General features: G+C 37.2%; 3 protein-coding genes across 3 annotated transcripts in view; all 3 read right to left on the minus strand.

Annotated features, from left to right (window-relative positions):
• LOC306868757 (nucleolar transcription factor 1-like) overlaps positions 1 to 15,787 on the minus strand; it is a 967,110-nt gene that overhangs the window by 451,607 nt on the left and 499,716 nt on the right. The gene's annotated exons all lie outside the window — the stretch shown is intronic.
• Positions 553 to 6,630, minus strand: LOC306868900 (cytochrome c oxidase subunit NDUFA4-like). Its single transcript, XM_079415361.1, has 4 exons — positions 6,474 to 6,630; positions 5,301 to 5,389; positions 4,992 to 5,052; positions 553 to 849 (listed from the first exon to the last, which is right to left on the minus strand). The coding sequence occupies exons 1-4, from the start codon at positions 6,513 to 6,515 to the stop codon at positions 793 to 795; spliced, it is 249 nt and encodes an 82-aa protein (XP_079271487.1). The 5' UTR covers positions 6,516 to 6,630; the 3' UTR covers positions 553 to 792.
• LOC306868765 (solute carrier family 35 member B1-like) lies at positions 8,464 to 15,767 on the minus strand. Its single transcript, XM_079415105.1, has 9 exons — positions 14,920 to 15,767; positions 14,246 to 14,349; positions 13,972 to 14,102; positions 13,863 to 13,893; positions 12,331 to 12,491; positions 12,106 to 12,232; positions 10,714 to 10,820; positions 10,455 to 10,608; positions 8,464 to 9,704 (listed from the first exon to the last, which is right to left on the minus strand). The coding sequence occupies exons 1-9, from the start codon at positions 15,039 to 15,041 to the stop codon at positions 9,652 to 9,654; spliced, it is 990 nt and encodes a 329-aa protein (XP_079271231.1). The 5' UTR covers positions 15,042 to 15,767; the 3' UTR covers positions 8,464 to 9,651.

Genomic DNA, 15,787 nt, shown 5'->3' on the forward strand with positions numbered 1-15,787 from the left:
ATCATAGAACTGATGCATGTGCCACTTGAGTTCAGTAACATGGCTAGATGTTATGATAGATATGTGCAAAGGCAACTTTCTCCATGTTAACACCTCACTAGTCCCACGTGTAGAACAAAAAGACAAGTTTCTTGACACCGACATCAATCCTAAGGCAAGTATATAGAGTATAGTTGCCCAACCAGGTAAAGCCCACTAAGACACATCAGTCAGCACCCTTCAAAGGAAGCCACCTTATTTATATGTATTAATATTTATTAACTATATAATTAATATTTTTTAAAGTTAGAATGCTTAAATCACACAATCAAGATTTTTCTATTTTCCCAACTCCATAACAACTGTTTTAATTGAACATAGTTTGTCAAAGTTCAGAAATCACAAAATGAAATGTAATTTAATTTAATTTTAAAAAAGTAAAAAAATAAGCAACAGCAAAAGTATAAGAGGAAATATTTCAGCTTTGCAAAATAGCAATACAAACATGAAAACTAAACCAGGTTTGTGTGCAGTGTGAACATTGGTATAAACAAAATAATCATGACACATGAACAGTTTTTCACTGTATGTGGGAGAAAACCCTTTATTAATCGTTTCTGACTACAAAGAATTGAGAGAAAATACAAGATGTCATAGATGTTAAAAACGGGATCCAGCAAAGCAAAGACAAGTGCAATTTAGTCTCTTTGCATAAATTAGGAACAAGGGCTGTTGAGGACAAGTGTGCGGACGTATCGTTGATCTTTAGTTTGTTTTTAAACCTTTGGTCCAGCACTGGGCGTCTGGATTCATTTAGAAGTCAGGACGGTCCTTCTTCAGCTTGCTGTAGTCAATGCTCACTGCGTAGAACTTGGAAAAAGAAAAACAGAAAACTGAGAATAACAAAAAAAGCAGTTTAACAACATGCGCTCAACAAAATCCATTAACTCCACTGCCTGTTTAAGTATTGAACTTGAACTCGACTCCACATCAAATTCACATTAAGACACGAGCATAATTAGATTTATACCAACTAACAGAACACATAAAATGAGCTTATATAGCGCTTAATGTATTAAACTCATTAAGATCTGAGATTAGGTCTTGATACGGTCCTACAGTCACATCTTTTAATAGGATCCCCCAAGCGCTCTCCGGCAACAATGGCGGGTTTAAGCGCTGTACTAACACCACATACGCTGGTCAGTTAAGCTTGCAGTCTCAGAACTACTGTTACATGCTGGATGCTAAACATCTTGAAGAGTGCTTTATCATCACATTAAAAGAGCGTTCTAAATCAAAGCAAAAGTTTTACCAATTACCACAGACTATAACTTTGACTTGTCCCTCAGTTCATAAAAAAAAAAAAATCAAGCTAAATCATACTTAGTTAAAACTGTCAAGGTAAGGAATTCCACAGTATCTAAAAGCCAAAAATATAGTCTCAGTACAAAAATGCATTGCTTGAGCTGTAAAATTGTTTAAAACAGGTTTACTTGCTTTACATGGTCATATAAGGAGTACAAGTTTTTAGTTTTTTTATTAGAAAGTTTATCATGCTAAAATGTTTTTTTTTTTATGACAATGGCTCTATAGTCTAATCAATGTGAAAAATTTAGGCTCAACGTTGTGAATGACCTGATCGAAGATCATGAATTGTATACAGGATCCAAAATTAAAACTCACAATTTTATAATGTGCATTTATAGTCTAACGAGGAGCGTGTTTCAAAGTAAACTGCAACAGCGAATAAAATCTGTTTTTAGCCATTCATTTCACAGTAAGTGTGTGCATCTTGAGGTTCAACAACTTTTGACACAGACTCTAACGGCTCAAAGGGATGGCCTGACAGACCCTCCAAAACGAACGAGAGATCCCAACAAGGAACTTGTACGGGGCGGAAAGGTCTTAGCCGTCTCGAACCCTGCAGAAAACAGGAGACCAAGGAATGACGACCCACTGAAACACCTCCTATGGGAGCATGTCCCGCAGATATGGCAGCTACATGCACCTTGACAGTAGCGGGGGTCACTCCCTTAGAAAAACGACTCTCAAGAAACTCCATCACTGAACCTATGGGGCAATGAATTGGATCCAGAATACGTTGCCTACACCATGAGGCGCAGAGGCTCCACTTGAAAGCATATATGCCTCTTGTGGAGGGAGCTCTAGAGTTGATAATTGCATTGGTAGTCTCAGCCGAAAGACCGGAGCACATTAACGCATTCCGCTCAGAGACCACACCCATAACTTCCATAATTCTAGCCGAGAATACCAAATTATGCCCCGAGCTTGTCAACAGATTGTTTACCTGAGGCGAACCTCCCAAGGAGGGCCTATCAACAAAACTGACCAGGTTCAAAAACCATGACTATTCTGGGCCATCTGTGGGCCAGAGCATCCAGACCTAGAGGCGACGGAGGAGACAGGGAAAACCAGAGCGGGCAGCACGGAGTGGTGCTCGAAGCAAACAGATCCACTTCTGCTTAGCCGAACCTCTGCCATACGAGATTCACCACCTGGGGGTGACATCTCCATTCCCCGTCCTCCAGGCTCTGTCCCAAGAGCAAGTCCGCTCCTGAGTTCAGGTGACCTGGGACATGAACTGCTCTGATCAACAGGAATTTGGTTTGAGCCCAAAGAACAAGACTCCTCACACCAGCCTGTACAGGGGACGAGAATGTAATCCTCCTTGACGATTCAGGTAAGAAACTACAGTCATGTTGTCCGTCCTGACTAGTACATGACAGCCTTCAACTGTGGTAAGAACTGTCTGAGAGCCAGGAAGACTGCCAGTAGTTCCAAACGATTATGTGCCAGCTCCGAAGTTCGTCTGTCCAAGCTCCACAGACTGGACGCCATTTATGACGAGAACATGTTCCTAACAGGACTACTTCCTGAAGGAACTGGGATCTAACCGGTACATACAATCCCTACATTGCATTCCTATTTATATTCTGTATATACTCTGCTCAATACTGTATATAGCAATTCCACTGTATATTCTGTAAATCATATCTTCACTTACTCTGCACTTATATGTATATAAAACACTTTATTCTTGCACTTCTGGTTAGATGCTAACTGCATTTCATTAGCTCTGTACTTGTACTCTGCATAAATGACAATAAAGTTGAATCTAATCTAATCTCTTCCACGGCTTTGGAGCACGAAAGCCTCTGCGCGTCACCGTAATTCTGCGAAGCAGATGACAATAAGGTAAAATGTTCTGGCTCTTGGTCCACCACTGAAACGGTTGCATGTGGAGCAGGCCCAGCTAAACTACAGGGGACGCTTCTGCCATCAGACCCAACAGTCAGAGATACAAGCTTACATGGACTAGACATCCCGTTTTGAACGAATAACATGCACTCATTGTGTCCGCCTAGAGGAGTAAACTGCTCCATAAAAAGGATGGCTTAGAGCACAAGAATCTCTTTCTGATGGGCAGCAGAAGATTTGCTTTTGAAATCTGATTAAATAGCGCAAGGCACGCTGATATAGCATATGGTATGTATGCGTGGGGGCGGTGCTAAGCGCTATTTGGCCAATGAAATTGGCGTGATGGTATAAGGGCTTCAGACATTCGTCACACCGAGGGTGTTCCCAAAGCGATGAAATCATCGCAGCATTGAAGTGAACCTATGAAAGGGAACAAAGTTCTCATTCACACACAAGTTACCGTTAAAAACACACGAGTTACAAAAACAGTCAGTTATGTCTGTGAAGGTAAACAGCTGGGAAATAAATTGCATGATTTTAGATCTGTGTGGCAGCAGCATACAGTAAATAAATCAATAAATCCACTGCTCTCGTCTCCTCTGAGGCGGGGACTCTAAATAGCGTTCTGTGCAGCCAAAGGCAGAACAGTTAGCATGTTTTGCTCAAACTTTCACCATGACATTAGAACTGGTACACCATTGTCGCTTGCAAAATCAAAATGACGGCACAGTGGGTGGAAACTTACAGATTAAGGGGCGGTAATATAATAATGAGATCCCTTTGCCACGTCACCAAGTGAGCGAAATCAGACGCGCTCGTTTTTTCAGAAGCTTGCAGAAAAGGCTCACTAAAACAAAGCTACTGGATTAATCTTTTTCACGTTTCCTTGGTTGGTAGATGCACTGGGGACCTGATTATTGCACTTAAAACCTGGAAAAGTCAGTTATTCATGATATGCCACCTTTAATTAAAATATTGTAAATGAACAATAATACTAGTGATTATTACTGTATAGCTTTGTTAAATGTTTTCCATAAAACAATAAGCACACACCACGTTTCTGAATTATGTCATTAATGAAGAGCTCAGTTTTCTCGTGCCTACTTTTTTTTAATGTTATTACTGTGGCACAGTCTTGTCCTGTCGCTTTAAAAAACTGTAAGCAAAGAATCCTTCAGTGGCTTGTTCAATAGGCTTCCATTCAAAGTACTTTAGTGTAAACGCAATTGTTTCAAACTGAAGGACGAGTCCAAATTATGTTTAAATTCCACAGATGCTGTTGACAGAACTTGGATAGAACCCAGAACATTCCTTTAAATACATGGAGCAAAATAAATCAGAGAATCTAATACACTTAGAAGCAATATACATCCTGAACACAGGGTTTAAATCAAGGTTCCTCAAATCTAGCACTGGAGGGCCAATGCGCAGGTTTAGCACCAACCCTGATCAAACTCCTACCTGTGATTTTCTAATCATCCTTAAGGGTTGTGGCAAGAAGGGATACAGCTAAAACTGGCAGCTAATAATAAATTACATTTTCTACCTATTAGATGGTGTTTTATTAACATCTGCACCAACCCCAACCCCATCCCTTACCATAATACAAAAATAGTCATTGTTGTTGTACAGTGTGAAATAAATTACACTATATTGATGTGCCATCCTTAAGACATTGATTAGCATGCTCAGGTGTGTTTGATTAGGGTTAGAGCTAAACTGCAAGAAAGTGGATTTCGTGGGCCAGATTTAGGATTCCTGGTTTACATGATCCTGCACATGTATCATACCTTGTACTGATCAGTGGGCCCCATTTTATTCCAGGGCTCTGGGTTGTTCTTTCTGTCCCAGCTGTGGATGAAGCAAATGAGTGCAGAAATGAATGAGGCATGCATGATAAAACTACATACAACGGTGGCATGAACGTCTGAGCAGCACTCTCCCAATTGTTTGGGTCAAAGTGTGAAGAATCACAAATCAGATACATCAATCTCAATAACAATCGTTCCCCAATTAAAAAAAGGCACCAGGCCTTTTATTATCTATTGTGAGAGACAGATGATTAATGAATTTGTATCTGCCGTAGAACAGATGCTTACCAGACATCTGGGTTACGCAAGGCCAGGCGAGCCAGATATGTCAGAGACATGGTGCATCCACCACCAATGAAAATAAGCAGTGGGATCAACTATGATGAGAGGTGAACAAAAAACAAAATAAAAACAAATATAAAGCAAGTAAAATGACTTGAAGGTGATGTAATAAACTTCGCAATCATGGCTGATGACCATCTAGTACGGTGGTTCGCAACTGGTTATGCTTCAGATCGTAAATTGTACTGTAAATCAACTGGCAACCCAAAATTGTACGTTATTGTACATAAGCATACTATATTACAGACCTCCAGTTGAGAACCAGAAACCTAGATTATACAGTAATGACTGACTACTGTTAGATAAGGCTTCACAAATTGTGTTTCATGAAACACAAAAACTTTAAATAACTCAAATATAACAAATCAGAGTCCTTCCTAAATCTTCAGAACTTCACGTGCAAATGTCTTCAGTTCACAGTCTTCAGAAGATGTGGACCATGAAATTATGGAGCCAACTACCAAAGAAACATTAAGAAAACGAAGATAAGAGCTGTAACAGTTCAAAAGTAAGAGTGTATTTGGCCGCGCTCGCTGTCCTTAGTTTAACCCGCTCGTCCTTGAGCTCCAGGCCTCCCTGTTAACTGCGCACATACAATAAAAAGTCATTTAATTTACATCAAATTTAAAATTCACCCAATTATTTACGTAAAGCTTTGCAATAAATAAATGTGCCACGCACAATACAATAAAGTGTGGTGTTTAGGTTACTTGTGTGACAGCTGCGACTGGTTTGATACTTTTGACATGACTCAAGCTTCACAAAGCATCTCATTGGTATTTCTTCTGGTTTCTATAGCCTTACTAAATCATTTTGAGATTGCACTAAAAAGAGCGATTTTAGCCGATGAAAACATTTACAGGAAATATTTCCATAAAATTGCATTATTTTAATAACTTCCAGGCCTGAGAATCACTATTTTAAAATTTCGCGTATTTTAATCAATATGTATTTTGGGATTAATTATTTAATGTTTATTCAGAAGTATAAATATCTAGACTGGTGGCATGTCTAGCATTCCGCAGCAGGGACGCTAACAGGCTAACGTTTGCGGTAAATTAGCCTTCTACAACTCCGTCTTCTACAGGATAAATCCTCCTGAAATCATCATTCACTTACGGCAGGGTGGTTTCTGAGTTGCCGGCTGACCGTGCTCAGCATCGTGACTAATGAGATGATATAAAATCTCCCAAAATTGTACAAAAAGAAATGGATTAAGCGTGGCTCGTTAACGAGCTCTAGCAAGACCGCTCCAGCACTGAGAGAAAAGGACACAGTCCGCGGGGGGGTTATAGAGTTTGCCTGTTTTCTTATTTTATAATTTGACATACTTGTCCTCACGTTTAAGTTAATAAATACTTAAAATAGTTGAAATGTTAATAAAATAATGATAATAAACATGATGATATAATTATATACGGAGGTATTTTGTAAAGGCGGTGCTGTGGATACCCATCGGATCTGTGAGCTGATCTAGGGTCAGTGTTATCTAGTTTTAATGTGTGTTCTTTTTAAAGGGCCTGTTTCAGCTGAGTTGCTCATGGACAATAAACGAGTTGTGTTGCTGTAAATGTTCATCTAACAAAAATCTGTCAAGAACATATTTCCCCTCAAAGATTAAACCAATAATAATAATACAAATAAGATACAATTGATCAAATTAAGTCGTTTCCATTAATTTATCTTTACAATTAAAAGTTAAATTAAACCTATTTTGCATTGTGCCATTATTTTCATACATTTAGGACATTTGCACACTAATGTGTGACTAATATGCAATTGTAATGTATATACTAATGTATATTAGATAATATATATATATATATATATATATATATATATATATATATATATATATATAAAATACACTTGACTAAACAACAGACAATACACTGTAAAAAAAAATAAGTTGAGCCAACTTCATTTTAAGGCAACCAGCTTCAGCAGATTTTTGAGTTGATATTTTTGTAGGAGATTCTCAACGTTTTGTTGTATAAACTTAACACAAGTTGAGAAAACTCACAAATCTTCTGAAGCTGGTTGCTTTAAAATGAAGTTGGCTCAACTTATTTTTTTTTACAGTGTACTAACTGCAAATTATAGGTACAAAATATTGATTTGAAAAAATTTATAAAGTAATACATCGATATATTAATATATAAATGTATTCTAAAATATATATTTAAAAAATCATTCCATCGACAAATAGAACACAGACATGTATCATAAGAAATTATTTTAAAACATGTCACCAAAAAAGTGTATTGTAATTTTACACAATATAATAATCTTACATTACTCCGAGTTATTTTAATTGCAATGCAATTAAATTGAACAACAGTTGTTCACCTCTGAAAAGGATTTATGTTTATGAAGTCATATACTCTTTGCCTGAAAAGGCAGCATTGTTTTGGGTCACAAATGTCTGAACCTTACTCTAAATTTCCACAACTATCATCCTGCCTTTGCTTCTTTACATTCATGGCATGTGTTAACAAAAGCACGTTAAAATTCAATTTACACAGCCTGAAAGTGCTCATCTTAAAAATGAGCATAAGATTAAAATAACAGAGAGGTAGAGAAGAGGAGAAAAGCTCTTCATCATCGTTTTAGCCAGGACAGCCTGAGGGCAGCTTGTTCAAACGGTGAGTGTGGAAATGTAGTTTAGCTGCGCTGCCAGTTCTCCTCTGCTGGCTCTTTTAATCAGATTCCTGACATCCGGACGTGTTTGTTTCCCTCCAATTTCATTTTCCGCTTTGAATTGCACATTAACCTTTCCTCACAGTTCCTGTTAAGCCAACAGAGACTGTTCTCTATTGCGATCACGATTATGAGAGGTGGAGGAGGGCCGACTCTCGTCTGTTTAACTGCATCTTCTGCTTCAGTCCATTCAAGTCAGTGCATGACAGGCCAGTTCCCTTCCCTCGGTGAAGTAAAATCATGCCTAAGTCAAGTATTGGTACTAGTATCCTACATTGCAATCTACTTAAAGGAGGAAACAAATAATTCGAAGCCAAGATAACATTTTTGTCCCCATGTCTCTGTAGTTTTGCAACTATACACTGCAACAAAACTTTATAGTGATCATGAGAGAAACGCTTTTCTTTTTGAAACAAATCAAAATTATTCCATTTCACAGATCGGTGATGCCTACTCATCAGAAATTAAACAAGATCAGCTCCAACATGTATAAAAACAACAAATGTTTCATTTAAAGTTTAACATATTAAATGAAAATAACCAAATCATACTGTGAAGTGTCTGTATAATGTGTGTTGGTTAATTAATTTGTTGTACTTTTTTGTTTGTTTGATGGAGAGCTTATAAGTAGGCTAATAAGGCGGTGTTATTAACATGAATTTATAAAACCAATCAGAAATTATTAAAACCACTGGTTCACGGTCAGGTTAAAGCTCTAGGAGGAGTTAGAGTTGATCATTTTGGTCTCAGAAAAATAATAAGTTTAAATAGCATTTCAGTAAATTGGCTTTCTCAAGCCAACTTAATCTATAAACTTAAATTTTTATTCTGACATAAGGATACAGTATAATGCAGATATTTAAAAAAAAAAATTTTTTGTAAAAAGTCAACTTTCTAAATATGCGTTTTGATGACTTCGAACAAGACACATGAATATAAATATGACATCTGGTATGAAAAAGCCATGTTTTGACAATTAATCTACACAGGTGTTTGTGCATTACATACACAAAATAAACACCCCACACATACATTTCTTGGGCAATGCAATGACAACCAGACGTTTAACAATTTACTGCCTAAATTAAGACTACAATTTAGGTAGAACACACCTGTATGACTTCTCAAATGTCTAGGAGGTATATATAGAAAGGTTTCAAAAGTACGAATTGTGGTAGTTAAAATTCTAGTTAGCTTGCTGGAGGGATTCTTCCAGGAAGTCCAATCAGCTGTGGCGTGTCTACCTTTTACAGAATCAAATTTTAAATTGGATCTTTCTTTATTCAAACTTTCTCTTTTTGATTTCGCCTTATGAGCATGACAGATTATGATTAGGCACAGACACACATTTGCACTGTCCCTCTGTTTCCATGGATACCATTTTGCTAGATGATGGGCAAATATATCCCATAATTAAATGTTCAGAACATCAGCATAATAACAATATTTTGAGTGCTAAAACATCATCTCTGAAGTACACCAATGATGGAGTTAGTGTGGGAAAGTGTTTAGAATAAACGTCTATGTTTGTCTCAGGGGTTCAGACGCAGGCATACATATGCGCATGCGTGCACACACACACACATCGTTCCAGTCTTCAGTGTGTCGTCTTCTTAGGAGACTTTCCAAATTTGGCATCCAGTCCAAGGCCTGAAAGACAGAGCACAGTCATGGTTGAGCTTATTATATATCCGTTCACTATGGTCCTACAGCTCTGGACTGATTATTAGTACTGCTCAATATAGAACTATTCAGCTTTAACAAGCTCAGAAGTACAAGTCAAAAATGTGGACATTCCTCACTGAATGCTTTTAATCCAAAACCTTATGCTCAAATGAAGTTTGTAAACAAATGTAAATTGTACCCATGTATAAAAAAAATAAATACAGTTAAAGAAGTTAACTAAAACATATAATTTTATATTGTTAAATTATACTACAATTCAAACGTTTGGGGTCAGTAATATTTTTTTTTCTTTTAGAAAAATGTATAGTGCTAGTAAAGACATTTGTAATCTTAAAATGTATTTTTATTTTTTTAATAAATGCTGTTCTTTTGAGCTATTCATCAATGAATCCTGAAAAATGTATTTAGTTACCACAAAAGAATTTAGCAGCACAGCAGTTTTCAACATTGATAAGTGTTTCTTGAGCAGCAAATCAGCATGTTAAAATGATTTCTGATGGATCACGTGACACTGAAAACTGGAGTAACGATGCTGAATATTCAGCTTTGCCATCACAGGAATACATTACATTTTAAAATATATTCAAATAGAAAGCAATATTTTTGATGCAGGCTTGGTGAGCATAAGAGGCTTCATCTTGAATCACAGTGCTTGTGTGTATGTGTATTACAATATAAGTGTTCATGATATAGTTTTGAGAACAGATCACTCACCGAGGAAGACGAGGATGGTACCAAACCACTGCATAGTGTTGATGATGTTCCCAAACAGCAGCACAGACCCCAGGATGGTGAAGAACTTCCGCGTCGTTGTGATGATGGAACAGGTGAGCGGCCCAAAATACACCACAGTCATGAAGATGAAAGTCTAGGTGAAGAAAGACGAGGAGAATAAAACCCTCGTTCTCATTAAGGCGTTAGTGTCTAACTGAAAGATGGTGCTGTTCTGTTGTTAAACAAACAACAAACCCACCTGTCCAAGAGCGCTAGTGATACCGAACAGGAGGATATTATAGATGATGCCAGGATAGCGGTCAGTAAATGACAAAAACTCCCACACCTCCCCTGTCCAAAGCACAACTATGCAGAGAGAAAGAGCGAGAGATCATTTTCTTAGTACATGGTTTGTATATGTTAGATTTGAATTTCTCACGTTAGCTGCAGTGAACACATTCTGCTTTTTTAAACTCATTTAAAAGTGTTTATTATGCCATAACGAGGTTGGCAAGGAACTTTACTCAAAGCCAGATTTTACTCATATTTAGGCTTGGCAAGTGTTCATTTTCGCATTTGCATAGTTGAAAGAGAAACTTTACAAAAACTATTCATTATTTCTGATAACTTCAGAGAGCAGAGCACCACAGGACAGCTCTGGTTTCATAATGAGAGGTTTGGAGGGAAGGAAGTTTGCTGAGATTAAAGATTAAAAGTGAGGAACAGATGCCTTTCAGAGCTGAGGCAGACAGACTGAACAGCTGCTGGAGATCAGCAGGGTTGCTTCTGTCAGGCCTGAAATAATAACAACAGCAATGCCAACCGTAGAGCCAGAGCTCCCCCTGCTGCAGGAAAATACACGGACAAGAACGGAAATACTATTTAAAATCACTTAGTGCAAAAAACTGGGAGAAAATAATGCAGGGTACTCAAATGATATCTAAATATGTATACATTTACTCTGAACTGGCTTAAAAGGATGACCAAGGCAACAATTTCAACCATTTTTGCCAAGCAGATTATAAATGTTTAAGGCAATACGTAAAATAGAGAATTTCATTTCACGAATACCAAAATGATATGCAAGCTCTCATTTTATGCACCAACATGAAAAATTAAAAATCACAATAAACAGCAGAATTTGCTCATGCACACTTCTGTTCAAATGTTTTTTGAAACAAGTCTTATGGTCACCCAGGCAGATTTTTATATCATCATAAATAGTAAAAAAAAAACAGCAATATTGGAAAATATTATTACAATTTAAAATAACTTTTTTCTATTGTAATATCTTTTAATATGTAATTTATTCCCGTGATGCGAAACTGATTTATCAGCATCATTACTCCAGTCTGGTGCTCAACAAATATTATTTGTATTATTATTAATAAGAAAATTAATAAAAACAGTTGTGCTGCTTAATACTTTAATGTAAACTATGCTAAAGTTCTAAAAAAAAAAACTTTTTTAGGGTTAGGATTAATAGAAAGTTCAAGAGAACAGCATTCATTTGAAATATATCAACATTTTGTAACAATGAATATCTTTACCGTCACTTTTGATTAATTTAATGTATCATTCCTAAATAAAATGTATTCTTTTATCTTTAATAATAGTGCTTTCACTAACATCTTTCTTTTTAATAACTCACTTATTCCTAGGACCAGTGTGGACCACATGTTGATGTTCAGCATCATTTGATTGGCTCCTGTCTGGTACCGTGCCCTCATGTGGTCCTGAGCTACACCTGTCAGCCCATCCAGAGTCAGAGACAGCAGCTATCAAACAAACACACATCAGATCAGCTTTAACCAGAGAACAAGAAATGGTACTGTATATAAGGGAGAGAATGGAATGGATTCAAAGAGAGACCAACCAGAAGCATCTCTCCAAAGCCAAATGTGTGTTCATCTGATGTGCTGGAGCCTTTGTTGGGTTTGTAGAGGAAGAGAGCGACCCCAGTGACGATTAGAAACACACACAGATACTTTGCCATGGGATATTTCTTCCTAAGGATTGTGACACCCAGAATCATCACTGTGGAACCAAGGGGACAAAAGCACAATGAGAAGATGTGACCAACACCACGATCAATCTGCAGGCGTTTCTGTTGGGTGGTTAAAAAGAAGCGCAAGAACAAAGAGAACGGTTTGCCATATGTCCAACAAACATAAGCCAAAAAAATATGACCCTATGGGAATATATGCTCACTGTTAGTCATTGAACATGTGAGGCAAGCATGCATTTTGTAGTCTAAACAATAATACATCCAGATGAGATATGAATAATATGTAAAAAAAAAAAAAAAAAAAAAAAAGTATTTAGACTAAATGTATGGGGCGAAAATACTGCGAAACTATTTTATGGAAATTCTACGGAAGGGTATTGCATTCACTTGAGGAAAAAAAAAATCTACTCTGTTTTTCTGAATTAACGACTTAGAATTCAGCGATCTCAGAATTCAACGATCTCAGAATTCTGAGATAATTAAGTCATTAATTCAGAAAAACAGAGCAAAAACTTTTTTTTTAGGAAAAATTCTCTCGTAATTCTGAGATAATTAACTCGTTAATTCAGAAAAACAGAGTAGATTTTTTTTCCTCAAGTAAAATTCACTTTTCTTAAGATTTTTATAATAATTTGTAAACTTGTCCCAGGATTTTTTTTCTATTAACTTCCTTTTCTATTATTTACATTTCATTTTATTTACTGTATTTTATTGTGTGTTTGCGCCATTTTTTTTTTATAAAAGGTTATTTAGATGGATATTATTGTTTATTGTAATGACTATTATTTAGAGTTATTTCAGTGTCCAAAAACACTTAAGAGTCCAAAAATGTTGAACCTGATTTCAGGATGGATTTATTTTTTAAAGAAGTCTCTTATGTTTACCAAGCTTGTATTTATTTAATTAAAAATATTACCAAATGTTATTAATATTCAAAATAACATTTCTATCTGAATATATTTTAAAATGTCATTTATTCCTGTGATGGCAAAACTGAAGATATTTACAGCAGTCTTCAGGGTCCTTCAAAAATCATTCTAATAATCTAACATCTATCTAAAAACTACTTATTATTTTGTGAAAACTATGATGCAGCTTTTCTAGATGCTATGATAAATAGAAAGTTGAAAAGAACAGCATTTAATAAAAAAATAAAATGTTTGTATGATTGTAAATGTCTTTTTTGTAACTTATGATAAGTTTAATGCATCTTTGCTTATTGAAAGTATTCATTTCTTTACCAAAAAAAAAGAAAGTTTGCTGACCTTAAACTTCTGAATGGTAGTGTATGTACAAATGAAACTGTAAATCCTTAAAGCCATGTGTGTACTTTCTGAACAAGCCCAGCATGTTCTTCATTCTTTCCTGTGTTTGTGTGATTAAAACACAAAGATGCTCACCTGGAATTGGTTTACAGGATTTCCCCAACACCTAGACAGAACAAAGACTCGTGAGCGGGATGTTGTGAGGAAGAGAATCAGATATACGCGAGTAGAGATCTGTGCAGACCTGTGTGGGGTAGTTGACATACTGCAGGGCCGAGTTACTGGACACCATGGCGCCCAGGTAAGACAGAGAGCACACACCATAGAGCCAGCTTCTCGTGTGGTCCTGCTTTGAGCCCTCAAAAAACTGAATTACTACATGCACAAAACAGAGAGCATGCAAAAGTTACTTGCTTAAGATTTTAAACACCTGCAGCAACATACTAACATGTTGCCATCCATTTAATACAACAACACATGATCTCCACACATGCAATCAGAACATCTGTTTGACTCACAGAGTCTGGCGAAAGCAGCACTGATGATGCACTGGATGAAGACTAGTGTGGTGGCGTAACGAAACTTCTCTTTCTTCCCCGCTTGACTGTAGTCTCCTCGCGTGCTGGATGAAACACAAGACAGAGGCATTGAATTGTGGGATTGAAGGGAACAGCTGTGTGGAACAAGGAGACTTAATAATCACTGGAGGTTGCCTTGGCTATAATATCTGTCTTAAAAATGAGTCAATCTAATTTGTTTCTTCAAAACTGCTCATAACTTTTTTTAAAGCCAGTTACAAAAAGGCAGACTGGACTCAAATAGATATGTAAAAATTACACTGGCAATACATTTTTGAGTTTTTTTAATCTTTTATTACAATCAGCTTAGATAGAAGGAGCTTATTTTGCAAATATTGCTCTATACAAAGAAGCACTGCTTTATAGGAATATATGCTAGAGCTGCATGTCTTCATTTACTCAAGAGTCTCAACTATCAAGGTGAAATAGTTCAAAGGCTCGTTTCCTCTCTACTTACTATTGCAATCACATGTACAGAGAGTCATTTAGTGCAATAATAGCAACTGTGGAGTGAATACAATTAGCAATCAAATCAATGAAAAAATAAATACAATCCCTCGTTAAATGAATCTAGGTCTAGAAAGCAGTGCACGGTCTTCTGGTAAGTTACTCACATCGTCTCCTGCAGTATGCCATAATAGAAGTAACACACGAACACTCCGCAGAAACACACGATGAACCGGAGCCGTTCGCTCTGCCAGACAGACGGCTTGCTCGCTGCCTTCCCGGCGGCCATGCTATCGTCCAGCAGTCTCGGTATGGACACGGACACCGCTCCGCTCCCCGTACCCCGCGCTCCTGCGTCCCGATCCACTCTACCGGCGATCGGTAGCCCTGAAATGATGGCGCGACTCTAGATCCCGCACTTCCCTGCTCTGATGATAAGGCTCTCCTTCTTCTATTACATCTATAATAGTCTGAAAGCGATATTACACTTCCGCTCTTATTGCCATGCGTTTATTTGTGTTTTATGCAATTTACAGATCAATAAATGAACCGCGCGCTAGCTGCGTCCAAACAGCCGCATCCTGAAATTATCCTGCGAGCGAATGCAGGTAAAAATAAAAATACGGCGATTGTTTCCAGGAGGAAGCCTCAAACGTTTAAGCAGTTCTCTAGTCGAGATACTGAGTTAAAGGTCTGTTTTTGACATTTAGTATTAGCAGAAGATAACTACTGCTGGGGCTGCCTGTAATAAATGTTTTCAAATGACACTAGAGGAGAAGGACCTGAGGACCTCCAGGTACTCTGCTGATATGCCTGTAACTTAATCAGGATCGAAGAGAGAATTAAAATACAGAATTACGCCAGAAACAGGTCGTTATTTGCTGAATCGCGTCGGCATACCTCCCAGCACAGGTTTTCGGCTCTGTCTATGTTTTTGTACATTATTGACAGTACGCGGCTTGAATTTTATTTGGGTATTAGCTACGAGTCCCTGTAAACAAATCTGTGGGGCCTTGAAAATAAGCAGATAGGATT

The sequence above is a fragment of the Barbus barbus genome (genome assembly GCF_936440315.1).
Source record: "Barbus barbus genome assembly, chromosome: 4".
In the NCBI taxonomy this organism is placed as follows: Eukaryota; Metazoa; Chordata; class Actinopteri; order Cypriniformes; family Cyprinidae; genus Barbus; species Barbus barbus.

Coding starts and splice junctions, on each gene's coding strand:
- LOC306868900 (XM_079415361.1), bottom strand. CDS start 6,515: ATGCTGAGCACGGTCAGCCGGCAACTCAGAAACCACCCTGCC. Junction 5,390..6,473: donor AACTCAGAAACCACCCTGCC/GTAAGTGAATGA, acceptor CTCTCATCATAG/TTGATCCCACTGCTTATTTT. Junction 5,053..5,300: donor TTGCGTAACCCAGATGTCTG/GTAAGCATCTGT, acceptor CTTCATCCACAG/CTGGGACAGAAAGAACAACC.
- LOC306868765 (XM_079415105.1), bottom strand. CDS start 15,041: ATGGCCGCCGGGAAGGCAGCGAGCAAGCCGTCTGTCTGGCAGAGCGAA. Junction 14,103..14,245: donor TGCTGCTTTCGCCAGACTCT/GTGAGTCAAACA, acceptor TTGTGCATGTAG/TAATTCAGTTTTTTGAGGGC. Junction 10,609..10,713: donor TCACTAGCGCTCTTGGACAG/GTGGGTTTGTTG, acceptor TTCTTCACCTAG/ACTTTCATCTTCATGACTGT.